Below are 27,211 nucleotides of genomic sequence, written 5' to 3' on the forward strand. Positions count from 1 at the left end.
AAAACATTTTCTTTCCAGCAGTGAGTGAGAGGAGCTTTTTCACTATTAATCTCCAAAGGTACACAGTAATTGGTCATGTTTCAGGTGTGAGGGGCTGTAAATGGGATCTCTGTGGCTCTGCTCATGGTGGTCTCCAGAAACATGGGAATAATGAATGGCCACATGTGACAGCCTCTGGGACATGTTCCTCATTGTTTTCCCCCAAATTCAGGATGCTGGTGAGGAGGTGGCACTGACAAGGCCAGTTTGATGGGATTCATCCCTTTAATTTCACCAGCAGCCTGTAGAACTGCAGTGTGGCCTGGCTGAGGCAGGAGTGGTGCCATAGGTGCTGAACCCAGTCCTGAAAGCTGCTGGGGTGTCCTGCTGACAAGTGAGAGGGAGAGAAGTTTCTTGGCTTCAGCAGTCACCACACAGGAAAAGTCAACACGGAGAAGAAAATAAAGCCCTTGTTCCTCTGAATTGTGAAAATTGTTTCCTCTGTGGGTGTAAATGGATGGGGGATATTCTGATTTATCAGGTAGGGATCTGCTCTAACGTGCAGTAAAAGCTTCAAGTTCTGGCTGTGAGTCAGGGCTTAGTCCTTTGGGTACCCACAGAGGAGGCTTTGCAGGGGGATCAGAAGGCAGAGCCCTTGGGAACCCCAGGAAAAATAAACACAACCCAAAAAGCTGTGAGAGATTGTGTGACAGCCTCTAGTGAATGAGAAGTGACTGAACACCAGGTTTTTCTCTTTCACAGCCATAAAGCCAGGCTGAGCAGCCTGTCCATTCCATCTCTGCTGTGGTATCACTGCTGTGTTTGACACTGCTCACATGAGCTACGAACTGGGGCCTGGGTTTGATTTAGCACTGTTTATTAACTGAGCAGTGCTGACATATTTTAGTGCAACATATAAAATCTAAGGCTTTTTCTTAAGCTGAGGAAATGAGGTTATGTGACATTGATCCAAAATGGAGGGGAGTATTTTAGGTTTCACGTTAACAGACAAGGGAGCAGAGACAGGGGAAATGCAGGGTTTTTTTCTCCTATCCTTCCTGCCAAGTCCTCTGTAAATGGGGCAGAAACAGCAGGTTTCAGTAAAATCTGGTGCAGATTTAAAACCAGCTGCAAATGGCTTTTGATCATTTTGTCATGTGTGTGAAAGATTGTAAGAATTGGTTTAAAACATAAATTGAGACAATAAGAAATTCAAAGTCTGCTTGAGTTATTCAGCTCTGGATGATGTTCAGATTGACACAAATGTCCCATGGCTGCAGTGAAGGTACAAAATGTTGTCCCCATTAAATGGAAGGGGAAACTGAGGCCAGGACTGAGGGAATGGTGATTCAATGGGTACAGAAGAGGTTGGTCCTTCAGATTTTAGGACCTTATGGAATCCCACCAGTGCTAGCAATGTTGGCTGACTGATTCAGGAAACCTAGAGCTTACTGGCACAAAGCAGTGATCTGCAGACAGGCAATGACAGGCCATTAATAGGCCTGGTAATATGGATTTGCATTAACTGTTTGAGGTGTTTTGTAAGGCCCTTGGCTGCCTGTCAAAGCTCTGGAGCTGGTGCATTGTTCCAGCACTGGAGTTGCTGCTCTTGGTGTGAGTCCAGAGCTGCTGTGGTTGTGCAACCCTCCCAGGTCATTGCTTTTCTCCTGGTTACTCCTGAATGGAAGTCCTTTCCTTGGTTTTGATAACAGCTATTAAATTCGGCTGCACCCACTCAACATTGCTGTGCTTCTCAGAAATGGGGCAGCAGTTGTGTAACTTCCATTCATCTGTCCATGCAGAGCACTTAATTTCCATTATTGAGGTTTCCCAACATCATAAGAGAGTTGCATTAATGGGGCTTATCTGTGATAACCAGTGCAAACTAGTGCAGGAAAATCTGTGAACAGAGCCAGCCCTGTTTAATTCAGCCTGGTGAGTGAGCATTACACCATGACCTTCCACCAGCATCCCTCATCTTCCTGCTCCTCCCCACGCCTCTCCTGACCTCTGTCCTGGTGCCTGGAAACCCACTGGCTGTACTTTGGTCCCTGTTTCAGCTGGAGCTGCCTGTAAGAGGCTCCCACCATCAGTTACTCTGTGATCTGAGCAAGCTGTGCTGTCATTCCTCCAAACTCCAATTCCCAAGTGTGGGGTTGCCCATTGTCCTCCTGCAGCCAGCCCAGAGCTCAGTGATCTCCCCTTTCCCATCACTCCAGTCACCCCAAGAAGAAGGGCTGAAGGAGCTCACAGGTTGCCCCATGTAATCTCACTGCTAGCTGACATTTCTCCTCCTCCTCCACTCATTTATCCCAAATCCCTTCCTTTTCAGATCCCTTCATTTCCTCCTGCTCTCGGTTTTTAAGCCTTCTCTTATGTGACTTAGTGTCTAGAACAGCTTCCCTCTGTACTTCTCTCCCTTTTCAAATCCTTCCTTAAACCACAACCACTTCAGCAAGTCCTCCTTTTCAGAGCAGTAATCCCCAGTGATGCCAGAGCCCACAAACATTATCTGGTGTCATGTCAAGCCTGTGCACAGCCTCTGAGGGAGGCTGGGCAGGCTTCTGAGAGGGAGCAGAGCTCTAAATCCCTTTGAAATGGAACACAATTCAGGCACCTCGTTCTCTTTGGTGTCAAACCCCAGAATTTAGGGACAGGAGGCAGCAGCACCATCCAGAGTGTGAGAGGTTTGTGTGGAACCACAAATCATTTGGATGTGTGAGTTAAGGGCAGGTCCCCAGTGCTAAGATGGGCTGGTTTAGATATGTCTTGTGGGGCTAGCTCTTGCTCAGTTGCTCATTTCCAGATGTGAATTTTGAGAGAAGCAGAACTCACCAGTGCTGTCTCTTGTTAGGGATTCCCCCATAGTGAGTCCCTATCTGCATGTAAATAACCAGGATTGCTCCCAATGGGATCAGGACTGTGGATAATGTGCTTTTTGGTCACCAGCTGTGTAACAGGTTTGCTGTCAGGGCCATTCTCTCTGTTCCCAGTGAGGCTGTGAGAGTCCTGTACAAAGGGTGACACTGAGCATCATGGAAATGTCAGGAGTACATAGCCTGCTGTGCTTCTCAAAGGGAAAGATGTTGGAGCTGGGATTTAAGGTGAGGGTAGTGTGGTCAGAAAGGGGTTTAAGACTAGGACTAGGCATGGGTGTGACTATGAGGCAGCCATGGTGGTTTTTGTCTGGAGGGCAGAGCAGAGAAGTCATTCATGTGATGGAGAATCTGCTCCTACATCCCCAAAAAGCAGGATGCTCACAGGGGCCCAGCAGTCCTGCACTGGGCTCATGAAAACTGTGGTAAAACCCCTGTGAGGAGATTCTCAGGTCTCAAATCTTAAAAATGTTGTGTCCAGTTGCATTTGCTCCTCCTGCTGTGAATTCATTCCCGTTCATTCATTGCTGGGAGCAGGGAGGGGATGGAGCTCCTGGGGCTGCTCCCAGGGCAGCTCCCAGGTGACTCTGCCTGATCAAAAGTGCTGCCCAAGATAATGTGAGCTGTCAGTCATGGTCAGGGCTGCATTCAGCTCACTTAGAAACCTGCTGTAGGGGGAAAAACCCTCCCATGTCCTTGTCTATCCAGTGGAGTAAAACACAAGTGTCCTGGGAAGGGAACTATCCTGGTCCACAAGTTGACAGCAGATCCCACACCCATTTGTGGGATGCATTCTCCCCCTTTGGAAAGATAAAAAAAAGTAAAAGAAGAAAAGGCTATTCTTGATCAATTGCCAAAATCATAAAATGCAGAGAGAGGGAGAGAGGAAGAAATCAGCTGTAAATGTAAAAACCAGCACAAGAATCCAGTGAGTGCATGCTGGAGCTGGGGATTGAACCCAAACCTGCCAAACTCCACTCAGTTCCTGTGGCATGAGGCCACCTGCACGGGCTGACCCCTGCCCTGGGTGCTCCTGTGCTGAGAGGTGTGAGAGTGGCCAGGCTGGGGCTGTGAGCAGAGCAGGTCCTGGCAGGATCACAGGTCCTGGCAGGATCACATCCCCTCCTGCTGCCACGGGAACTGGGAGCAGCCAGAGCTCCCCATGGAATCCCTGCCCTGGCCATGAACACTGACTGGGGACAGGCTTCCCATTCCAGCAGCTCTGGATTTATTTCTGTTCATTCACTGCAAGTCAGAATCCATTCTCTTCATTTTCATTCTTCCATGCTGTGACACCCTTAAAATCCTTGGTACATTTAGCTTTTTATTTCCATTTAATACCTCTTTAAGTGATCTAATGCAGACAGATTACAGACAGTGAGGGTTACTGTCCTTTGGTGGAAATACCCTGTTTAATAAAATATTGAGAGACAGACTGGCCCCTCCATGCATTAAAAAAGAAAGATATACTGCATTTAGATGCTGTGGCAGTAAAACTTTATAGACACATCAATTTTGAGTAGCCATGTTCTCCTGAAGTTTTCAAATCACCTTGCAAAGGCAGCCAGCTCTTCTGCTTTGGGAATCAGAACCAGTTGTTTTTGCAGTTTGCAGTATTTAATGTAGATCTATGTAAATTGCTAGGGGAGGAGGAGGAGAAGAGTTTGATCTTAAAATATAATTTGGATTGTTCTCATCTTTTCTTGTAAAGGCTGTTTTGATCGTTTGTTGCCACCTCCCAGTTTTCAAACATCTCAGTCTCAAAAAGTTCAGATACTTTTAAAGATAAGGATCAAATTTTATGTATTTTTGTCTCTTAGTTCTCATTCCTTTGACATTCAGGTTTGCAAACTTCCCCTATCAAAGGGTTTTAACATCTTTCCTCTTCCTTTTCCTTTTTTTTTTTTTTTTTTTTTTAATTTTTAAATGAAAATTGACATTCCCATTTAATAATGTGACTCTAGGAGCCAAGACTTTCAGAAAAATGCCAAATACCACAATACCTATGGGAATTTAAAACCTTTTTATTAGTAATGGGTGTCTCTCACTTCTCTTGAAACCTTCTGAGATTTTGTTGTTTCATCTAAATCCACCCAAATTCTGTGATCTTTAAAAGTGGGAAGAGTGGAAAAGTACCTCCTCAAGAACTGATTACACAGCATGGATCTAATTTCCAGTTTGAATCTCTTTAAACACCAAATATTTTCAGGTGTAAGGTTTGGTTGCCTGAAATGTTGTTTTTTCCCTGCTTCTTTTTGCTTTGCTGGTAGAATGAAGGATTTGATTTAACGTTATATGCCTGGAAAAAATAAAGCATTTAATTTACATTTTACAAGGCAGTTATTGCAGGTTAATTAAATATCAATTGAGTGTTATAGGCCATATTAAGATTTATTAATAACCCAGCAGATAAATCTCCTTGGAATTCAATTAAATGAAAATCACATAAAAATATATGTGCAATTTTATTCATATAATACATAAAACTTGTGAATTATTGTGCAGCATTGTACAGTAAGTTGATTAATGGGAATTAATTGCTGAGATGGAGAAAAATCAATTTAAACTTCCTGTAGCAGCTATAAGAAGCTTGGCATTCTTCTCCCACACCCTTGGAAAGCTGAGTGTGTGCCTGCACTTGGACTCTACCATGGGATGAGGAATAAATGTGCTTCCTCTCCTCTCACCTGCTTTAGCTCAGCATTTTGGGCTCAGAGAAAGGAATTAGTCACTGCTGCCAGTGTGGAGTTAATTGTGCCACTGGAGCTTTTGGAGGTGAAAAAAAGCAGCAGAAAGGTGGCACTGGTGTCCCTGGCACTGAGAGCTTGTGCCTCGTGCCACAGGCAGGTCCCTGCTGGCTCCAGGAGGATGGAGAGCTCTGGGGCTGCCTGGCCAGTAGATATGGGAGCTTGGGGTGCTGCTCCCAGAAAATGTGGGAGCTTTGGGGTGCTGCTCCCAGCAGATGTGGGAGCTTTGGGATTCTGCTCCCAGCAGATGTGGGATCCTTTTGGAAGCAGTTCCCAGCAGATGTGGGAGCTTTAGGGTGCTGTTGCCAGTAGATATGGGAGTCCTTTGCCCTTTGATGCTGTTCCCACTCTGTCCCAGTGCTCCCACAGCATCTCCTGCCAGCCAGGCTCTGGGCAGAGCAGGGACTTGGGCTTTAACCACCATTAGTGAGGGGCTGAAGGCCATTTTGGGGAATAAAGCTTCCAACATCTCACTTGAGGTCCAGGAGCTGGATTTGGGAAATATCTTTCCAATGTGCCTGGCCTGGTGCCATGTGCTCCCTGTGCATCCTGAGTTGAGCACTGTCAGTATGAGATTATGTTCCAATTACAGGACCAGACCGACTGGTTTAACTCCTACCATGAATCTGTTTTGCTTTATTACCATGCCCTGGCTCTGTGACTGATGTACCAGACACCAAAAGAGATGGGCTGTGCCCAGAGGGCTCTGTCTCACAGGAACACGCCAGGAGGAGACTGAACATGGCAGAAAATGCAGATGAATGAGTAACTCAGCCGAGATTTTCGTTTTCATTCGGGGATTCTCTGCTCGGTTTTGTGTTTGGCTTGAGTTTCAATATTGCTAAATTTGCTTCCTTCAGACGTTGCACAAGAACAGAGCCTTCCAGAGGAGCTCAAACAGGGTTAGGCATGTGGCTCTTTGAAGTGTGTGTGTGTTGGGGAGTGAGCACTCCTGGGGCATGGAAAACCAAGGGAGAGCCCTGTTCCAGCCACACAGCCCTGCAGCTGAGCCAGGGCCTGTCCTGGGGACCTTAAACCTTGTGAAAACACAGCAGGTGTCAGTCCTTGCTCATCCTCCCTGCTCCTGCAGCAGAGATTGCCTGCATCTGTCTCCTCTGTGCTTCAGCTCTGCTTCTCCCTGCAATAGTTGTCAGGGATATTAGCATTAAATACTTACTGCCTGGCTTAACTAAGGGGTAAGATAGGATTTAATTTGTATGGCTGAAATCCAATTATATAATGGAGCCCCTGGGGGAAGCAGTTATACCTGCTGAATCTCTTGGATGAGTAATTGTGCACAAAGGCTCCTCTCCTGAAGTAGAAACAGATCTGAAATATTTTTTTCTTTTCTCTTTTTTTTTTTTTTTTTTTGCTGCTGCTGTTACATAATAAGGCTGAGACCCTGAAAAGAAAAACCAATGACAACCCAATGCAGTAGAAAGAATTAAAGCATTGCCAGGGGAAAACAAGTTATAATCTGATAAAAATCAAGGATCTAACAGGAAGTCTGCAGAAGCATTAGCTTGGAGGAGCCAAAAGGCAAGGCAGCCAAAGGAAGCTTACTCATCTTTTTGGAAAATAGCACAGAGGCTTTGCTGTCTAACTTCTCCCCCTGTTTGTACCATGACCAGGGAATCCTCTGGTTGCTTTTGCAAAGCTTGGGAGGTGAGTAGGTATTTAAAAAGCTGAGCAGCCAGCTAATTCAGATACATTTGAAAAATTCAGCACTTAACCACCTTTGAAAATCCCTTCTGCTTATCCTGCATGTCATCTGCAGCCTGATAAGCATCAGAATCATAGGTGATGATGAGCAGGACAGGAACAAAAGCATGATGAGGTTCCCAGCAAGGTTTATGAAAGCAGGCAAGCTTGTAAGGCATTAATCTCTGGGATAGTTCTGGGGCTTGACAACTCTCCCATCTGATATCTGCAGCAGCTCCAAATCCCACAAAGGAATTCCTGAGAGACTGGGACTGAAGGCATCAGCCTGTTGTGCCTGTGCAAGGCTTCTCAGAGGTCAGAGCTCCAAAATCCATTCTATTTTTAAAAGCAAAAAGCAAACTTTTATTCTTTTCTAATGAGCTCTGAGTGGGGAAAAAGAATTTCCTGAGAGTCTTTGATTATAGGGCAGATAAAATGGGGGCTGCTTCCAGGCAGAGGAGGGATGGCCAGAATTCCCAGTGCCACAGGCTGAGGACAGACCCAAAAATTCTGGGCAGGGATTCAGTCCTTGCAGAAAGCAGCTGAATCCCAGCGAGGCTCCACCAGGAGGGACCTGTTCCCAGCCTCGCAGCTCCACCCAGTGGCTCTTTTTTGGCAGGAAAAATCCGTATTTTCAGAGCCACCAAAACCTGCTGAGGCCAATGCTGATGCACTGGAGATGCTCTGGGATGAGGAATTGAGGTTGTATTTGTCACATTCTTAGAGCTGCCAGCTGCCATTTGGATAATGGCAAAAAAACTGCAAGGAAACTTTTAGTGAACATAGAAAAAGCAGAAATCTTATTATCTCCTTTCTTAACCTCCCCCCAACATAACTGGAAGGGAAAAGTAGTAGGGAACTGGTAATTCACACACTTCACCTTTTCAAATTTTCTTTGAGCAGATTGCAACAGTTTGGCACAAATTTATTTGTTATATGAGCCTAGTAATGAATTGCCAGGGCAACTAATTTCTGATATGTAAGCTCATTTTGAAAAAGAATTCTCTTGTGAGTGTGAATTTTGCCAAATTTAACTTGGCAGCTCTCACTGTATTGCTCCACTTTCCTTCCTGGGTAATTACCAGGACTAACAGGAAGCAAATTTTCATCATTTCCATCAAGGATGTCATGCTGAAACTTGCTTTTTCAGGAGTATCAGGGCACTTGTAATTAAAATAAGCTTCTATTTGTGTATGTGCACACTTTTACTCCAGGAACACTCAAGAGATGGGCACAGATTCACAGGACACAGAAGTGTGATATCAACAGAATTCATTTTTTATTTGAGCCAGTAATGTAAAAATATCCCATTCCTCCAAGTTCAAGTGAAAACTGAAATCTCAGTTGTGCATAATGTGGATTTACCAGCCTCTCTGCAAGTCTTAAAAATAGAGAAGCTGATAAACTGATAGAAACCACAGTTTTACTGTGAATCTCCTGGAAGTGCCTGCCCCATGAGTGAGGAAAATCTCATCTGTGAAATGCTGCTCCCAGATGGGCTGTGCAGCTCCAGTGCCATGCAAGGAGCTGAAATGACCTCTTCCTCCTGGAGTTCAAACATTATTTAGCATAAATGCAGCCCCTAAGGCCTTCACTTGAAGTTGCTTTTCTGCCAGCACAGCAGCTGAGCATGGGCTTTAATCTGCTTTGCTTTGCCTCTGCAGTGCTCTGTGGTAAGAGATTTGGAGGTACAAACCCTGTGAATCCCCCCTTCAAGCTTGCAGAAATCAGTTCTCCATCCATACAATTAAAAGGTAAATCAGCCTATCCCTTGTTAGGGCAAAAGATTGGAGGTTTTTCTTTTTTAGGGATAAAAGTATTCCATACGTAAAGAATAACAGGAAGCATCTTGCAAAAGGTAGTTTTGGAAAAGGGAATATATATATATATATATTTTCTTTTTATTAAACCCTAAATCAGAGCAAGAACCTACTGGGTTTTACTTGTCCTCCTCAAAACTATCACTGAAGAGCCCTTCAGTGTCTGAGCCAGGTACAGCTGCCCCACCAAATGTATGAGACGTGGCTCCTCAGGTGTGGAACAACACTGGCTCACTCATCTTTCTGAGAGACAAAACCAGGGAGGGAAGAAAGAGCAACACAGACAAACACCTGTTGACCACCCAGCCATGTGAGTGTCTCATGATATTTTGCATAAAGCATGTTTTCAAAGAGGTGTTGCCTTCTTTGACCAATGAGTCTTTTCTCCTTTGTTTTGCACCATCTATCTTATATAAATGCCATGGTTTTTCAATAAATCCCTTCTTGCTGCTTGGAAGGAGTCGTGTTGCTGCATTATTCACTGCTCCTAATCAGACAGCAACACAAAATAGCTGAGATTGTGGCATGGCAAGGGTATAACTTTGCAGCCTGTGAGTTTTTCTCCTTCTCTGTTTCTCTATCAGGATTTCTGTGTTTGCAAAGCTCCTGCCAAAGCTCCATGCAGGTTGTGAATCTCAGGTGAAACCTGCTGCTGTGATAACCCCAAAAGTGCTGCTTAGTTCATCTTCTCACGCAGCTGGGGGGGTGCAGGGCTCCCTGCAGCTGCTTTCAGCCACTCTGCAGTCCTGAGCCTGCTCTCCTCCCACGTGAAGAGAGGTTTGTACCCGAAATGCCTGGCAGCCTTGTCTGTCTCAAAGGAGAAGGAGGTGACGATGGTGTTCAGCAGGGGCACGTTGAGGAAAGGCTGTGGCTTCCAGAAAGGGGCCAGCATGGCCCTGATGACCCTGTGCAGCTGGATCATCAGCCACATCTTCCAGTAGGGGATGTGTGAGCCCAGCCTCACCGAGGGGTCTGCACTGGACAGCAGCTGCAGCCTGACCAGGAGACCCTTCCTGCTGGGGGTGTCATCGTAGCAGTAATACACCTGTCCTGCCAGCAGCTCTGGCTCCAGCTGCAGGCTCCTGGCTGCAAGCACGTGCATCCACGCCACATTCCCTGCAGGGAAAAAGGGGGAGAGAAACAGGCACTCAGGAGGATGGTATAAATGAGAAACTAATTTGGATTGGTTTATTTTATATAGACAGAGCAAGAAGTGCTGGGGAAAAGTGAGGGGTCAGTGCCCACTCCACACTTCCACCCAACTTTGTTTTGCAGCTCCCCTTTTATAGTATGGTTTTCCTTGTAGTGATCAATAATTGTTCTTGTTTTGTTGTAGTAATCCTGCAAGGTAAGCAGTGGTGGTCAAAGAAACTTCCAAACTTCCATGGGACAGCTCTTGGGACAATTGGTCATGTAACCATCTGGTCTTGGTAGATAAAAACAGGAGAAATAGGAAGTCTGATCTTTAGCAGATAGTTTGTGATTGATCACACAAAGGCAGGAAATCTGATTCTGGAAAAAAAAAAACTTTCATACTGTGGAAAACCCCTTTTTTTTTTTTTTTTTTCTTTTACAAACTGGTATACAATATTCAACATACAAAATTCATAACAGGGGGATTTAAAGAGCGTGGGTTTAATCATATATTTCCCTTTATCTAGTCCATGTTGTTTTCTTATTTTAAATATTCTGGTTTATACAAACTCCAAAACTTCTCTGATTAGCACAAATCATTTATCAATTATCACAAGGAGAATGAGCTGGTTGGATCTGCCAGCTTCAGTGCTGGGATGCAGGGAGGCACTCATCCTGTGCTCAGCTGTGCTGCAGAGAGGCTGGGTAGTTAATCCAAGATCCTTTAAACCTTTGGTCTCCCCTTTGAGCTGGACAATTAATGTGCCTTGTGATCCTGGTTCATGTGAAGCAAAGGGCAGCGTTCTGTGGTGAGAGCAGGATGAATAGGAGGCAGTGCTCCAGGGTTTTATCCCTGCCTCTGCTGTGAGCCTTTGAAGGAGTCACTTCATCTATCTGGGCCTGATTCTTCTCTAACAGCATTTTCAAAATCTGCACTTTTGAAAAAAAGACATGTAAGTGTGCTGCACAGAAATCACTGAATTATCTAATGTTGAATTTCACCCCCCCTGAAAGGCACCAAAACAAATTCTTCCCATAGGCTTTGTGAGTAATTTCTTGTGCTTGCAAAAACTGGTTATGTAGTGCAGCCTTTTCTGTAAAGAACTTGACAAGTAGTGGTAGTTTTATGGTTTTTTTCCTAATGAAGAAGTGTCTTTTCCTAGCAAAAACACTTTAAAAACACAACCAGAATTTCTCTCTGCCACCCATAAATCCCCACAACACTTCTCAAAAGGAACAGTAGTAATAAGAACCTGCTTTTAAAATCCTTTAGCCAGTGTAAGTTGTGTGGTTCCAAACCCATTTGTGCTCATTCACCACACTCCTCTCTGTGTCCTCAGGGCTCTGTGCTGGGGCCAGTCCTGTTTAATGTTTTTATAGATGATATGGATGAGGGCATCAAGTCCTTCATTAGCACATTTGCAGACCACATTAAACTGGGAGCTTGTGTTGATCTATTGGAAGGAAAAAGGGCTCTGCAGAGAGACTTAGACTGGTTAGATAGATGGGCAGAGTCCAACAGCATGAAGTTTAATAAGTCTGAGTGCTGAGTTCTACATTTTGGCCATAAAAATCCCCTACAAGCTGGGGACAGTGTGTCTGGATAGTGTACAGGCAGAAAGGGACCTGGGGCTGCTGGCTGACAGCTGGCTGAATATGAGCCAGCAATGTGCCTTGGTGGCCAAGAAGGCCAATGGCATCCTGGCCTGCATTAGGAATTGTGTGGCCAGCAGGAGCAGGGAGGTCATTCCTCCCCTGCACTCAGCACTGGTGAGACCACACCTTGAGTGCTGTGTCCAGTTCTGGGTTCCTCAGTTTAGGAAGGATGTTGAGATGCTTGAGCGTGTCCAGAGGAGGGCAACAAGGCTGGTTAAGGGCTTGGAACACAGGCCTTATGAGGAAGGTTTGGAGGAGCTGGGGTTGTTTAGCCTGGAGAAGAGGAGGCTTAGAGGTGACCTTACTGCTCTCTACAGCTTTCTGAAGGGAGGCTGTAGACAGGTGGGGGTCAGTCTCTACCATGGGGACACAGTCTCAAGCTACGTCAGGGAAGGTATAGGTTGGATGTTAGGAAAAAATTTTCACTGAAAGAATAATAAAGTACTGGAATGCTCTTCCCAGAGAGGTGGTGGAATCATCATCTCTGGATGTGTTTGAGAAAAGGCTGGACATGGCACTTGGTGCTATAGTCTAGACTCTGAGTTGAGGTGTTAGGACATAGGTTGGACTCGATGATCTTAGAGGTCTCTTCCAACCTCATTATTCTGTGATTCTGTGTTTCTGTGATTCTGTGTTTCTGTGATTCTCTGATTCTGTAATTCTCTGATTCTGTGACTCTGTGACTCTGTGTTTCTGTGTTTCTGTGATTCTGTGTTTCTGTGATTCCGTGTTTCTGTGATTCTGTGTTTCTGTGTTTCTGTGACTCTGATTGTGTGATTGTGTGATTCTGTGTTTCTGTGATTCTGTGACTCTGTGTTTCTGTGATTCCGTGTTTCTGTGATTCTGTGACTCTGTGACTGTGATTCTGTGATTCTGTATTTCTGTGTCTCTGTGTCTCTGTGACTCTGTGATTCTGTGTTTCTGTGATTCTGTGTTTCTGTGATTCTGTATTTCTGTGATTCTGTATTTCTGTGTCTCTGTGTTTCTGTGATTCCGTGTTTCTGTGATTCTGTGATTCTATGTTTCTGTGACTCTGTGTTTCTGTGATTCCGTGTTTCTGTGATTCTGTGACTCTGTGTTTCTGTGATTCCGTGTTTCTGTGATTCTGTGACTCTGTGATTGTGTGATTCTGTGACTCTGTGTTTCTGTGATTCCGTGTTTCTCTGATTCCGTGTTTCTGTGATTCTGTGTTTCTGTGATTCTGTGTTTCTGTGATTCTGTGACTCTGTGACTCTGTGATTCTGCATTTCTGTGTCTCTGTGTCTCTGTGACTCTGTGTTTCTGTGATTCCGTGTTTCTGTGATTCTGTGTTTCTGTGACTCTGTGATTCTGTATTTCCGTGTCTCTGTGTCTCTGTGTTTCTGTATTTCTGTGTTTCTGTGTTTCTGTGATGATGGCTCAGCTAGGTATGCAGTGCCCTGTGCCTGAAGCTGTGGCCCAGCCTCACTCACCCACGTAGGTGTGATTGCGCTCGGTGTGCTCGGGCTCCAGGTAGTTGAGAGCCCCGTGGCTGGCCCTGGTGAGCAGGAACAGCTCCAGCAGGAATGCTGCCTTCTCCCCATACACCGTGTTGGCACGGAGGATGCAGGTTCTCAGTGTGCCACCGTTGCTCAGCTGTAAAATCAGGGAGGGGTGTCAGGGATGGATCCAGTTTGGATGGATCCAGGGGTAGAATCTTCCACACTGGGATTCCCACATAAAACCCTGGAAATACTGGCCTAGAGGAGTCAACATTTGCAGAGGTACACCTGCTTTGGGTCCCTAAAACCACAAGGAGGTGCCCAGTTTATTTTTTTTCCCCCACAGCACACCTCCTCCTTCCTTTTTTCACCCATGTGATGCTCCTTGAGGGGTGCTGGGTGAAGAATGCTGGTGGCATGAACTCTTGCAGTTGTGGTGTATAAAAGAGGATTTGCAACAACCAACATCAGGTACCAAAACCCCAACTGGGGCCTCAAACTGGGACTGGGGGAGAGATGCTTCAGGCAGTGGTTTAGAGCACAAGTCTCATTTTGACATTCTCCTTCATTGTGTAGAAGAACTGATATGTCTGCGGACTGCACTGCCAGTCTGAAACACTGGACAGCTACCTTGGGTAGGGGGCTGCCTCTGGCTACACCAATATTTTAAATTCTGAGGTCTGGAAAACCTGGAAATTACACATTTTTTCAGTATGAACTAGATGAACCTGGTTCCTTTGGCCCTAATTTAGCCCTTTCCAAAGTCACACTCTGCTGGAGCTGAAGCACAGGCTCAAAGGGAAGCACTCTGATCCTGGGAGAGTCTGGCAGCTCCCTGCTGGGGTGGGAACATTGGATTTTGGGAATTTAGGACAGTGTGGTTTGTGCATCAAATCCAGGCAGAGGTTGGATTCACACTTAGGAGCTGTGGGGTCTTTCCAACCACATCCCTCTTTCCCTGGCCTGTGCTGTCATTCCAATACCACTGGATTTTGTACCTTTTTTCCGTTGGCTTCCAGCACAATCTTTTCTGCCATGGCTTTTGTCTTCCCATAGGGCAGCTCCACTTCCCCGCTGTACTCAGTGTCCTCATCCCCTCTGGAACAGGGTGGGAGACAGGGAGTGACTGGGGGGCAGTGGGGAATGTGCAGACACCCTGACAGGCCATCCCTTAGATAATAAATTGCTTCCTTAAAGGCTGATGCTAGAGATACCTCACCCCCTCTGCAGACCCACATTATCTCTGTGTGATTTAACTGGTCCTTTCTCAATCCTTTAAGTAATTGGTCACTTTTCACCTAAAAGCTTTGAGCAGTTGGACAGTTTTCAATCCTTGATATCACTGGTTCATTTCCTAAGGCACCCTAACCCTATAAAAGCCTTTTAATACCTTATGTACTCAGACTGCTGCCCAGACAAAGTTGTCTGTGGAACCTCTGTGCAGCTTTTTCAGATTTCTTTTCTCTTTGCTAGCTAAGAAGGTGCTGGAAGTGAAGATGAATCTCTCAAAAGAGCTGATAGCCTGAGCTTTAGGCATTGCTTCCATCCAAGCACCTTGTGGCTAAAGTTTGCCTGAAGCAGCCAGGAAAATCTGCTCATACAGAACATTCTACCCAGGCTTGTTGTGGCAGCCTGGGGCAAACCCCAAGCCCTGGCAGCTGCAGAGCAGAGCTCAGGGCTTGGGTAATCTGTCCCAGCCTGGTTTGCTCTGCATTCCCTGCTGCCCAGGGATTCCTGCTGTGGGGTCTGAACTCCTGGCTGTGCTTTGGGGGTACAGGAGCACTTACCTCCACAGGCAGGTTTGCATGGGGGCAGTGGTTCCTCAGAGCTGTCTAATAGCATGGTTAAAATAACATTCCATCAGGCCAATTAGAAGGCAGCAGAGTTACATTTTTAAGCAACTGGCAGAAGCTGAGCAAGGTAGAAGGAGCACAGGAAGATGGAGGGCAAGGAAATGAGAGCAGCTCTACTTCACTTTTTCATTAGAGGCAGAGAAAAGCCTCTCATGAGCCATAAACTAAAAGGAGAAACTGCTACTTAATTTTCTGAGAGAGTTGATTAAAGTTGGGAGGTATTTGCTGGGGATGTGGTGGAGCTGCTGGAGATCTCTGCAATCAGCAGGGCTGTGCTGGGATTGCTCCTTCATCTCCCATCACAGATTACCCTGGAGGGGATGGAGAAGCAGAGGACCCAGGGGCAAGGACGAGCAGGGAACAGTGGGTTGTGACAGTGGAACCTGCTCCTCAGGCTGCCACCTTGCAGTGCCAAGGGGAAACCTGTGGGATCTCATGGAATGGCCTCACAGGGCCTGGAATGATTCCAAGGAGAAAGCAGAGAGCAGCTCTGCTCCCCATAGGGTGTCAGCATTTCATCTCTGTGGTTTTAGATCAGCCTGAGGCCATCAAGGGATTTGGTTAAACATCTCCAGAGGGCTCTGGAGTGAAGAAACCTGGCTGCAGCACTGGGAAGGAGCATCCCCTTGTTCCTGTGCTCCCCTGAGTAACACAGATCAGCTCTCTCCCTCCATGAGAGAGTTGGAGAGTTCATCCCCATTTTTTAATTAATTCACTCCATACTCTGCTGTCCCAGAGAAATCCATCCTGGCAAAGCAGGATCTGCCAGGCATGGGGAGCCCCACGCAGGGCAAGGAGGAATCCTCACCCTCCTGTACATCTGCAGGAGGGGCTCAGTGGCTGTGAGGAATCCACACAGCAGATCTGCAGCAGAGGAGTTCCTATCAAACCCTGGGCCAGCTCTGGCTCAGCTCTCCGACCTTGGGCACGTTGTTTTCTCTTTGCTGTGCTCAGATCTCCCTGTGTAAAACGTGGCTGGTGCTGTTGCCTGGCTCTTGCCTGTTCAGCAGCCTGGCATGTTGTGTGTCAGATATCCCAGATGGGATCAGGCTTTCCTGTGCCACAGCAGCAGAAATAAATGAGGAGCATCAGAAATGCAGACTCCTCACACACCCTGGGCTTCATCACCAGACCCTCCTCCCCTCCCTGTGTTTACAGGGCATGAGCAAGACAAACCAAAAACCAAGCAAGACAAAAGATTGATTGTGCAAGGTTTGTTGCAAGCCCAGGAGAGGCCCAAGACAATTAGTGAGGGGTTATCTAGAAGTTCTAGTTTTAATTGCTTTCTCTCTCTCTCTTTTTTTTTTTTTTTCTCTTTTATTTTTTTTTCCCTGCAAAGCTTTCAAAGAGCAGCAGCCTCACAAAGGGACAAACCTGCCTGCTGCTCCTGGGCTCTGCAGTGTGTGCCTTCCCCCACCCCTCTGAAGCCTGGCAGTAACAAAGAGCTCAGCATAATGCTCTTGCTTTTCAAAACGATCCCAGATAAGTGCAGGCTAATCAGACTGGAGCAGCATTGTCAGGAGGTATCTGAGCAGTGCCTGTCTGGCAGGCACTGAGGCTGACAGAGGCATTTTCTGTTCTTGGATGCTGAGGTGTGTTATCCCTGTGCCCATCACTCTGCCAGAGCCTCCTCCTGCTTTGTCTGTGCCAGTTCCCTGCACAGACACAGGAAAGGAATGGTGGAGGGGGACAGAGGGAAAGGCAGCAGGATCATGGGCTGTGAGGGAGAGGGCAGAACAGATGGGTGGGGATATGAGGAGGAAGAAGAAAGGCATCACCTGTGCTGTCAGTGAGAGCAGAGCTGCTCTCTTTTATCCCTGTTAAGCTGCTCCTTGCCATGCCTGGCTCCTTGTTGAGGAAGGTGGGCTAAGTTTTGACTGGGAGGCTGATACTCCTCCCATTATCTAATTCCCTTCGTTTAAAATCAAAATAATTGGAGGATGATGACTCCTCTCTAAGGCTTCCTCTCAGGATAATGGGAGAATCTGAGTGTGTTCTGCAAAATGAGTGGAAGGCTCCAGGTGTGGTTTTGTTTGTCTTTGTGGTGGGGAAGGCTGTTCAAACCCCATGAGCATCAGCCTGGGTGGGTTTTTCTTGCCCCTCCTGTGCCACCATTACAAACACAAGGATCAGGCAGCATCTGGGGCTGATTTTTTTAAGACAGCTGTTCACATCTCTCTCTTAAATCACAGGACTGAAATATTCACAAGGATGTGCCTGTATCTACATGAATTCTTAGTATTTGTATTTGCTGGTGACCAAAACCCACAGCTTTGCAGTAGCACAGTCTCCAGTGCTTGTGGTCCCAAGTGGATTGAGTTGCTCTCATGGATTTTTTTCATAAGACAGACATTTATTCTACAGATTTGTGTGCTTAGAAGCTTTTAAAAACAACTGGCTTACGCCTTAACTTACTTGTGAGCATGAAATTCAGGCTTGTAGGTAATTTAAAGTTATGTCTTTTCTAGCTGGGCTCAAATTTCCAGAGCCAAGTGACTGCAGGCAGCTGTGTGCAGCCAGTTCCCCTGGCACACAAATTTCCAGGGGCTGAGCAGTTGGTGTAGCTACAGCAGGCTTGAAATCAGCAAGGAGCATTCCAATAATACACATCAGACTGAGCTCGAATTTAACCCAAAACTTCAGCCCCTGGTCTTGAGAAATATCAGCCCTGCTCTCAGGGTGCAGGAATTCCTGCTGCTCAGGAATACTAAAGGTGTCCTGATGCTGAGCCCTGAGCAGGGGTGATTGTCAAAGTCACTTCTGGAGATCAAAACAAAAAAACCAAACAAACCCTCAAAATTGTAGTTTTGATCACTGTCTTTGTGTTGATCCAAATCCCACCTTTGCCACAGAGGGTTTTCAGAAACTCTGCTGCTGCTGCTTTTGGGTCTGTGGGTCAATCTCAAAAACAGAGGAGAAGGGTTGAGCCTGATGGCCTGAAGTGGTGACATCCAGGAGCCCAGAGACAGCCCCATGAGCATGGTGCCAGGAGGAAAGATTTTGGGGGACAGAAGGGTACAATTTACAGGTCAGAAGCAGTTAACACATTATGTGACTGCACTGAATCCTGCAGGGCAGGTTCACACCAGTGCATCTGTCCCCTAAGATTTCATGGCCAATTTCTTTTTTCTGGGATAACACATGAAATTTGCCCACATTTGATAGAAAGGGCTGGGTACAGCTTTGCCAGCAGTTCCCTGTGGAGCTGGAGCAGGAGGGGCTGGGAGCATTGGGCACCACCTGCCCCTTGGGCTGACTCATTGAGAAGGAGAGCAAATACACTTGACCCAACAGCAGGGTATAATTTGGCCATATCCCAAACTCTGAGCACCTGAAACCTTATCTGAAAGTGATTTTAGGGCTCAGAGGAGCAGGGCTGTAGATCCAGGGGGGGAAGAGCCACGGTTCCTAAACAGGCAGAGCAGCAAGGAAGGATTTTCAAGAAAGAGGAGCAGACAGGAAAGGCAACATAAATCTTCTCCTTGGTAGCCACAGCTCAAATCTCCATCTGGCTGCAGTCCCACTGCTGTTTGCCTGCACAGACACACGGCCAGGTGTGCTGAGGCTCACCTGAGCAGGGGCTCACAGGAGGTGTTGGGTCCCACGGCAGCGATGGAGCTGGTGTAGAGCAGGTAGGGGATGCTCAGGGCACAGCAGGCCCTTAACACATTTTCAGTACCTGTGGGGCAGGATGGCAAGGACAAACATCAACCACCTTGCCTTGATTCCTGTTGTGCAAATCAAAAGGCTTTTTCTGGCTTGGAACTAATCCATCATCTTTTTTTTTTTTTTTTTAATGGCTGAAAATATGCAAAGCCCCAGGTCAGGGCTGCATTTCCCCAGGAGGGGATGGTTTATAGCAAGAGTAGCAGTCACATCCATAGCTCTGATTTGGCTGAACCTCCATGGCCAATGGCAACTAAACCTGGACTTTGGAGCTGCTAACAAAGGGAAGCTGAGGGCTTGGCAGAGCAAAACTCCATATTTTTGCATTTGTGGGCAGATTATTGGTGAACTGCAGCCTTCTGGCAAAGGATCAGTGATTTAGTTGCATGTGTTGCTCTGCAGGGAGCTACAGGGTGAAATCACTCCACCAAACTCCTGATAACTGCAGAACTTTAAATAGAATATTGAGGGCAGCTTACAAATCCAGACAAATCCAAAACATGGTTTGCTTTAAGGAAGGTTGTTCTGGCTGAACTAGTTGGTCAGTGTGTGTGTGTGGTTTGGTGTGGTTATTTCAGAGTATTTTGGTGGGTTCAAACAATGTGTGACTCTTGCAGGGGTGGTTTTTGCATTCATTGTGGTTTGATCCAAGTTGAAGCTGTGAGAACCTCAATGACAATTACTTCAGACCTGAAAAGGATCAGCTTGGGGTGGCCTCCAGAAACCTCCACACCTTGTACCTGGCTAAGCAGGCTCTGCCCTGAGCAGATCTTGTGTGGGAGGGCTTGTGATTTCTCCTCCCTTTGCTATTAAGGGCATAATCTGAAATTACCAAGGAAATCCTGAGTTTAGGATCATTTCTGAGCACACAAATCCATCTGAAATCCCACTGGAAAAGAATCATTGTGCTTCTGCATGAGCCTATCACAGTATGTAAAGTTAACTGAGGACCCCTGGTGAGAAACATCACTGGGAACAGCTGAGTTAAAATCCATTCAGCTTCACAAAAAGCAGATTAAAAAGTCTTTAAGAGACTAGATGGAAAAAATAATTCTTGTAGAAGAGAACTCTTCAATTCAGTCAACAAGGCTATAACAGGATTCAGCAGCCAGTGGTTGAAACTGAGGAGGGAATTAAAGCAGAAGATGTAAATTTTGGCCAGAAATGATAATTAACCATAGCCACACCAGCACTCCTCAGCACTGTTATGATTTGCTGAAAGCCATGATAGATGGCCCATTAACTTGCACCCTTAATTCGAGGCAACAAGTCCTTTGAAAAGGAATGGTCCAATTTAGCCACAAATTGTTGGGCTCAGGGCAGTAATTGGATGAATTTCTGTGGCCTGAGTTGCACAGAGGAACCAGCTAGAGGATTATACACTTGACCTCTCCTGACCCTGCTTGTTTCCATAATGTCTACAGCAGGTATCAAATACCATTTTTATTCTTTTATCTGCCATGATTTTAATAGAGAACTTCAGACTAATCTCCCAATTCAGGATTTTGAGAAGCCCTGGTGAGGGCAGCAGCCCAAATTTGGGGAGTTCCATGTAGAGCCATGCAAGGGGAGGCAGAAATGCAGGACAGGCTCCTCAAGGAGTGACAGGAAAATCCTTGTGTGGGTGGTTTTCTGGGAATGTCACCGACATCTGCAAGAGGTTTGGTTTGCTGAGGAGGGAACCTGCCTGTGTTCAGTGCTCTCTGCAAATCCTCCCTGTGCTGAAGCACAGAGCTCACAGCAACAGTGAAGGGGAAGAGCTCACAAAGCCACTAAAAAGCAGCAGGAACCCTCAGGCTCTGAATATTCTCAGAACACAGAGAGCACAATACAGGCTCTTAAAAGCATTGAGTTTTGAAAATAACTACAGCAATGAAAAGAAGGCTGGAATTTAAATGTTACCCTTGAAAGTATCAGCAAATAGTAGAAGCCCTAAGCAGTAATCGAGTTGGAGATGTATATATATATATTAAAAAAAAAAAAATCCTTCCTTTTGGTTAACGACTATTTTAGTAGCTAACAGCCTGAGGTACCACTGGAATTGCTGCTGTAATAGGGATTTCATTATTTTTATGGCCTGTGCTTATTTCCTAGATTTATGAACAGATTTTCTCTAAGCAGATCCTGCACCAAACACAAAATTGCTCTTGGTGGTAGGAGGACAGGGTTGTGGAGCTCTCAGTTACACATGGCCTGCCCATACATGATAGCTGGGAGCTCTGACAATTAAACAGCATCACCCTGCTAATTAAAACAGCCTCACTCCCTCCTGGTGGGTGCAGCCTTGTGCTGGTATAGACAGGGCAAAATCCATCAGCTACGAGCTATCTAGACCAGGGTTTAATTTTTATTGTTGTCCTTGTTACACACAAAAGAGTTTCTGAGCACTGTAGGTGTGTCCTGAGCCACCTCAGTGCCATCAGGGGGACCAGATCTGATGAGCAGTGGAGAGGAGCAGCCCTGAGCAAGGACAGGGGGGCAGAGGGAGAAAGTTCCCTGCTGGAAAGATCCCCAGCACCTTTCCCATCCCGGGGTGTGTGGGATTTGGGAGCACCAGGTGTGTGTGGATGTGTCAGAGTGAGTGCAGGGTGTGTGAGAGGCAGGGCAGTGTGCAGGGCCCTGCTCCAGGCTCACCCCCAACGTTGACAGCTCTGAGCTCCCAGAAGGGCACCGAGCCCCTGTAGTCCACCAGGGCTGCAGTGTGCAGCACCACGTGCACACCCTGCATGGCAGCCAGCACTGCTCCAGGCTCCCTGATGTCCCCTCTCCTCACTGTCACACGAGTGGTGCCTGCAGGAAAACACAACAGAGATGCAGGGGGAGGGAAGAGAGTACAAATCAGCATCCTCACCTTCCTGCAGAGCGTGGAATGCCCTCTGTGATGGTTTTGAGAGCAAAAGCAGTGAGAGACCCCAAGTTGGAAATACAATTTAATAGGAAAAAAGAGAAAAATAAAGTTCGGACAATAGTACAAAAGAAAAAACACTGACAGAGTCAGAATACAACCTGACACCCTGCTGGTTAGGGTGATTTTAGCAGTGCAGATGAAGTGCTCTTGTTGAAGCAGTGATCCTGTAGAAAGGTCTGGCAGCTCTTATCCTCTGGAAACCAGTGGGTAAGGGCAGTTTTGGTGTTCCAAATCTCAGATTTTATCCAAGTGGGAAATTTTTGGCTCTTCCCCCTGGCTGGAGCATCTCCCAGTGGGATGATGTAATTTTATCAATCATGCACTGGGACTCAATGGCCCATTAACAGGAGATATCTCCTGGAGGGAGGATGGGTTGTGGAAGAGATAAAGAACATTGTCCCAGGTTTTTAACAGCTGGCCCATTAGCAGAGGATATATCTCCCACAGACATTAGGATCACTGCCCCTCATTTTAATTAAACACAGAGCTCTGCATGGAACATGGGGCAGAATCACTGTGACTGCAAATCCCCAGGCTGAACCCAAGGGCAGCCCTGGGAGCAGGACACCCATGGCCCATCACACAGAGCTTTGTTTAAATCACAAATACTGCAGATTAGGAAGGAAAATAAGTAACAGGTTAAAAAGTTTCATAGGGAATTCCTCTCTTAGAGCCACTCAGAATTTACCCCATTCCCTTTTACCTCCTCCTTCTTCTTCCTCAGAGTAGCTGTTCCATACATGGCTACTCTTGGCATCTACTATCCCTTTTCTTGCTTTGAGACAGTGTTGTAACATTCAACATTTTTCCTTTCCCTAGTTGGGAATAGGCCAGGGGGGAGCTGGGGTGAGGAGCCAGTGCTCCTCAGGGATTTGCAATGAGCCACTCTCAGGGCTCCTTTGGGAAGGAGATCCCCTCTGCCCTGGGCTGGAACTGCCTGGAGGGCCCCACACATCCAGGGCCAGGGTAGGAATTTCTGGAGGACCACACAAATGAGTAGTTCAGGGAAGGGTCTGTGGCTTCAGTTATGGTGTGGAAACCCTGAGAGAAGATCCTGCAGGGCAAGGTGGGGAAGAGGACTATTCCTAAAGGAAGGATGGAATCCCAGCCAGCAGATCAAGTGTTCTCTGAGCAGACAGAAATTTTACCAAAGGCTCAGGCTGTTTTCTTAATTAGCACAGCCAATAATCAATGGATTCACTCTGAGGAGTTTTAATGCTAAATCAATTAACAGTGAGTATTAATATTAATTTAATAGTAAAGCACAGAGTCGGTTCAGTGAGAATAGAGGGTGGAAAGAAAGGATCTGTTCATGCAGCAGAGGAAAAACCCTGCCTGGAGCACCAGAGTGCACAGGAGATGCTCCTGCTGAGAGCTAGAGCAGGGTGCCAGCAGGACTCTTGGGGGGATTCTTCTGGTAATCTCTGGTTTGGGAAAGCCTGGAACCCATCAGCCTGAAGTGTTAAATAGTCTTTTTCACACCACCTGTGTTAAGGCAGCTGGGGTAAAGCAACCATGAGGAATTTTCAAATTGGCAAGGCCTGATGAGCTATTCCCAGGGCTCCTAAAGGGGTGAGGGGGCAACTGCAGCTTTAGTTTATCAGCTGCCTTGGAGAGCTTCTGGAGGCACTGGGAGAGTTCAGCAGAGCAAATGAAACACTTGTGCTTCGAAGGGAGGTAAAGAAGAGGCAGGAAATTACAGAACATTTTGGTTTCAACCCCAGGAAATTGAGGAGCAGGCACTCAGGCCACGTGTGAGTGAGCACCTGTGGGGTAATGGGCACAATGGAAGCAGCTGACAGGGATTTGTCAAGAACAAATCAAGGCAGATAAACCTCCTTTGTTCTTATGACAAGGTAACAGGCTGCAGGGATATTGTGGGGCAGGTTGATGTCATCTATCTTGATTTTCACAGGGCTTTGGAAACTCAGCCTCATTCTCACAAGGAGTCAGTAAAACAAGGGCTAAATAAGCCCCATTAAGGAGAGCACAAAGGCAGAATTGCAGTTCCCAGCTGTGGTAGGTGGCTGCCCTGGGGCTCTCCAGGGCTTATTGCTGCATTTGAGTCTTTTTGATTGTTTTCATCAAGAATCTGGCAGATTTGTTCATTAAATCAGCAGATAACATCAGACTGGGAGGGACCATGCTGGAGGATTTGAGTACGAGCTGAATGGAATTAACAGAGTCTGGAGGGGAAGGAAAAAAAAAAACAAGTGAATTTCGATAGGAGGAAAGAGAAGTTTTTGGGTTTAGCAGGGAAGAGGCAGCTGATCTAATGAAGGAATTAAATTGGGCCTGGGCAGCTCAGGAGCTGTTGCGTGTTGTCAACTGGAAAAGGCACAGTTGCAGTGAGAGGTAAAACAGGAGGATAAATTGCAGGAGGGAAGAGACAAACCCATCAGCTTTTTGCAGCATGGGAAGGCCAGAGCCCAAAATTCCATCCCCCTTGCACGCAGGAGCAATGGCAGAGCCCTGCAGTGCTGGATGGAGCAGAGGAGGAGGAGGAGGGAGTGTGAGAGCTGCTGTAGCCCAAAGCACAAACCAGCACGGGGTGGAAGGATGTGGTTTGCAGATGGTTATAAAAAAAAAATCACAGTAATCCTGTAATACCTCTTCTACCTGTAAGTTTAGGTGGGAAACCAAGGAGCCAGACTGTTCCCCCTGCCTGGTGGGGCAGAAATAAATAAAGGCTGCCTGGGGACAGACACAACACCTGTGGGGGAGGCTGTGGCAGGGCTGGCTCTGCCTGGGGCACAGGGATGGGGCTGGGGTGGCCCCCAGGCTGCTCCTGCCTCATTTTCTGTGGTTTGCTGGGGTGTCAGGGCACAGAGCTCTCCTAGAGCATGGATTTTGGCACCTCCCTCAGGTTTAAGCAGCTCTTCCTTCCATTATGGGTGCTTTTGAGGTAATTGGCTCCCTGAGACCTGGGGAAACCAGTCTGCTGAGTTCATCTGCCAGGGAGGGCTCCTGATGTGATCCTTCCCTGGGAGTCCTGACTTGCTGTGGGTGCATCTCCTTTCTGTCCATAGCTCCCAACAGGATCCCCTTCAGCATTTTCTGCCTCTCTCACAGCAGGCTGAAGGTTTGGGCACTCAGAGCAGGGGACCCAGCCCAGCTTAGCTGAGAAGAGCACCCTGAGCTGCTTTTCTGAATCCAGAAAAACTGGTTGTTTTTCCCCAACAAATCTCACTGTACTCAACCCTGCATGAAGGCAGCTCTCAGAATATGATCAAATGGATTAATTCAGTATCTCTGAGTGTTTACTGAGACTCACATCCTCATTTTTTAAGGCTGCTATAGGTTTATCTCCATTATTTCCATAATTTATTTCACAATGCCTGCAGTAGGCACTGAGTTGGATTCTGCTGCTGTCAGGAATTTTAGTTGTTTTCCTCAGAAGCAGTGGCTGGTTGGAGCAGCTCAGGAGGGTGCTGGTTTGGCCCCTTGGTGTCAGAGTGGCTGTGCAGCCAAGTTCCCAGTCACAGCCTCTGTGTGTGTGTGGCTCCTCTCAACTGATCCCTGACCCAGAGCCTCACTGGGATACAGCTCCTGGTCCTTTTTCTTTGACTGAATCCTGTGCTGTAAAACTTCTGGGCTGGAAGTTGTTCCTCAGCCAGGTTCCTGCCCCATGCCTGTGGCATCTCCAGTGTTATCCCAGCTGCCAGAAGAGGGAGGGTTATGGCCACTGAATGGATTCTAATGCCCTTTTCTTACCTGTGCTGTATTTTTCTACTTCTTTTCTTGCTACTGAATCAAAAACTCTGACTTCTTTGATGTAATCTTGTTGAGACAGGAGCTCTACAATTCTCTCCCCCACAAAGCCACATCCTCCTGTCACCAGGTAGACCCAGTCTCCATCCATTTCTGAAGATGTTTTTGTGGTTGAGGAGCAGAGAGAAGGGGGCTGCCAGGATCTGTCAAGCACTCAGCCAGTGTTTTGTGAGCTAAGTCTAAAGTTTAGCTGTCAGAATGCTCCTGGGTGAGCATTAACTGCAGCTGGTTACACATAAATCAGGTTTTCCTTGGCACAGTCCCCCTCTGGGCTCTCTGACCCAGCCTTTCCCTGCTCCCAGGGTCAGGGGGGCACCTCTTGCCTTGGTCTGTGTCCAGTCCAAGCCCAAAATTTGGATGCCACAAGTTTTCCACCCAGACAGTCGCTTCCCACAGGCAGATTTGGAGCTCTGGGCTCAGGGCAGCTGCTGCCAGGGGGATGCTCAAGGACTCTGTTCCCACACCCTGGTGTTTGGAGAGAGGTTTTAAAGCAGCAAAGCCAGTGCTGAGCTGGGTCAGGAATGGGCATCTGGGCTCTTGTGGTCACCAGTTCCACCATCTGAACATCTGCCTGGATGTGCCTTGAGTTGAGTACAGCACACACCCCACTCTCTGAGATTAATTAATTAATTTAGGAGGAGAAAGACCTCCCCTCATTTGAAAACCATACTGGAGTGCAAACTCTACCACATCCTTGGGCAAAGTGTTCTAACAATCAATTCTCATCCCTGATACAAGTTCCATCTGCCAGCCCATGGCTGACTCCCCTTTCCCTGCTGTGATGTACAGTGTGTGCTGGTTAGTTTCCCACTGGAGCCCAAAAATGGGATCAGCTTTGTCCAAGGGTGCTTGATCCTGTCCTAAAAGTGGGATGTGGCAGGGGAAAGACCTGTCCTGTTTCTCTCTGCCTCTCCCAAGAAGGCTCAGAGATAACAAGGTCAGGCCTGATCAGCTCCAGGCTCTCCTTGATGCCATGCAAATATCCTTCAGTCTGGAATAGTCACATTTTCCCCAACCCATCTCTGAAGCAGCTTGTCTCTATCTTTGGTGAACAGTTCTTAGAGGGTGAATAAGGTAATATGGTCTCCCTGCTTATTTTTCATTTTTACAGTGTAGTAGCTGTTTTTCTGTAGTGTTGCTTGGGAAGTTTAGGGTGAGTTTGCTCCTGTTTCAGGTTCACTGCTTTCCCCATCCCCAGGCTGGAATGTGGAGACAATTCCAACTCCATCCACAGCCAGACCCACTCTTACCACAGTGCCAGTGCTGCCACTTGGTGCTGAGCATGAAGGGTTAAGGCAGTGAACTCCAACAGTAGCTGTGCTTTGTTTGTGAATAAATAGTTTTCTTTTAATCAGCTCCTGCTCCAAGTTCAATGTGTTCCCCCCTGCCATTGATTTTCTGGGCTGTTTGAGCTCAGGAGAAGTCAGCTCCCCTCACTCTGATTACAATCAGTGGCCATAATGGCCCAGAGACCAACATGGGCCTGATGCTAATTTGGTGCCTGGCAGACCAGCACAGCCACAAATGTCCCAAGAAATTAATTTAGCCTTTTATCCAGCAACTCCCAATCTGTACAGTGGTGATTAACACAACTGCCTTCCCTCAGAGGACTTTTGGCAAGGATAAATACATTGAGGTTG

General features: G+C 46.8%; 1 protein-coding gene across 2 annotated transcripts; it reads right to left on the reverse strand.

Annotated features, from left to right (window-relative positions):
* Window positions 1-9,421: 9,421 nt before the first annotated feature.
* Window positions 9,422-26,122, reverse strand: HSD3B7 (hydroxy-delta-5-steroid dehydrogenase, 3 beta- and steroid delta-isomerase 7). Of its 2 annotated transcripts, XM_079325083.1 has the most exons (6): window positions 25,515-26,120; window positions 21,527-21,682; window positions 18,797-18,905; window positions 14,372-14,471; window positions 13,365-13,527; window positions 9,422-10,239 (listed from the first exon to the last, which is right to left on the reverse strand). In XM_079325083.1, exons 1-6 carry the CDS (start codon window positions 25,660-25,662, stop codon window positions 9,800-9,802), a joined length of 1,116 nt encoding a protein of 371 aa, XP_079181209.1. In that variant the 5' UTR covers window positions 25,663-26,120; the 3' UTR covers window positions 9,422-9,799. The 2 variants fall into 2 exon arrangements, with proteins under 2 accessions (XP_079181209.1, XP_079181210.1); XM_079325084.1 differs by lacking the exon at window positions 21,527-21,682 and having other exon boundaries at window positions 25,515-26,122.
* Between the last annotated feature and the right edge of the window lie 1,089 nt (window positions 26,123-27,211).

The sequence above is a fragment of the Erithacus rubecula genome (assembly GCF_903797595.1).
Source record: "Erithacus rubecula genome assembly, chromosome: 22".
Taxonomy (NCBI): Eukaryota; Metazoa; Chordata; class Aves; order Passeriformes; family Muscicapidae; genus Erithacus; species Erithacus rubecula.

What these genes read in the sequence shown, in the direction of transcription:
- HSD3B7 (XM_079325083.1), bottom strand. Translation starts at nt 25,662, where the DNA reads ATGGATGGAGACTGGGTCTACCTGGTGACAGGAGGATGTGGCTTTGTG. An exon ending in CAGAGCTGTCAACGTTGGGG is followed by an intron (nt 18,906 to 21,526) that starts GTGAGCCTGGAG and finishes CCTGCCCCACAG; the next exon opens with GTACTGAAAATGTGTTAAGG. An exon ending in TCCTGTGAGCCCCTGCTCAG is followed by an intron (nt 14,472 to 18,796) that starts GTGAGCCTCAGC and finishes ACCCTGTTCCAG; the next exon opens with AGGGGATGAGGACACTGAGT.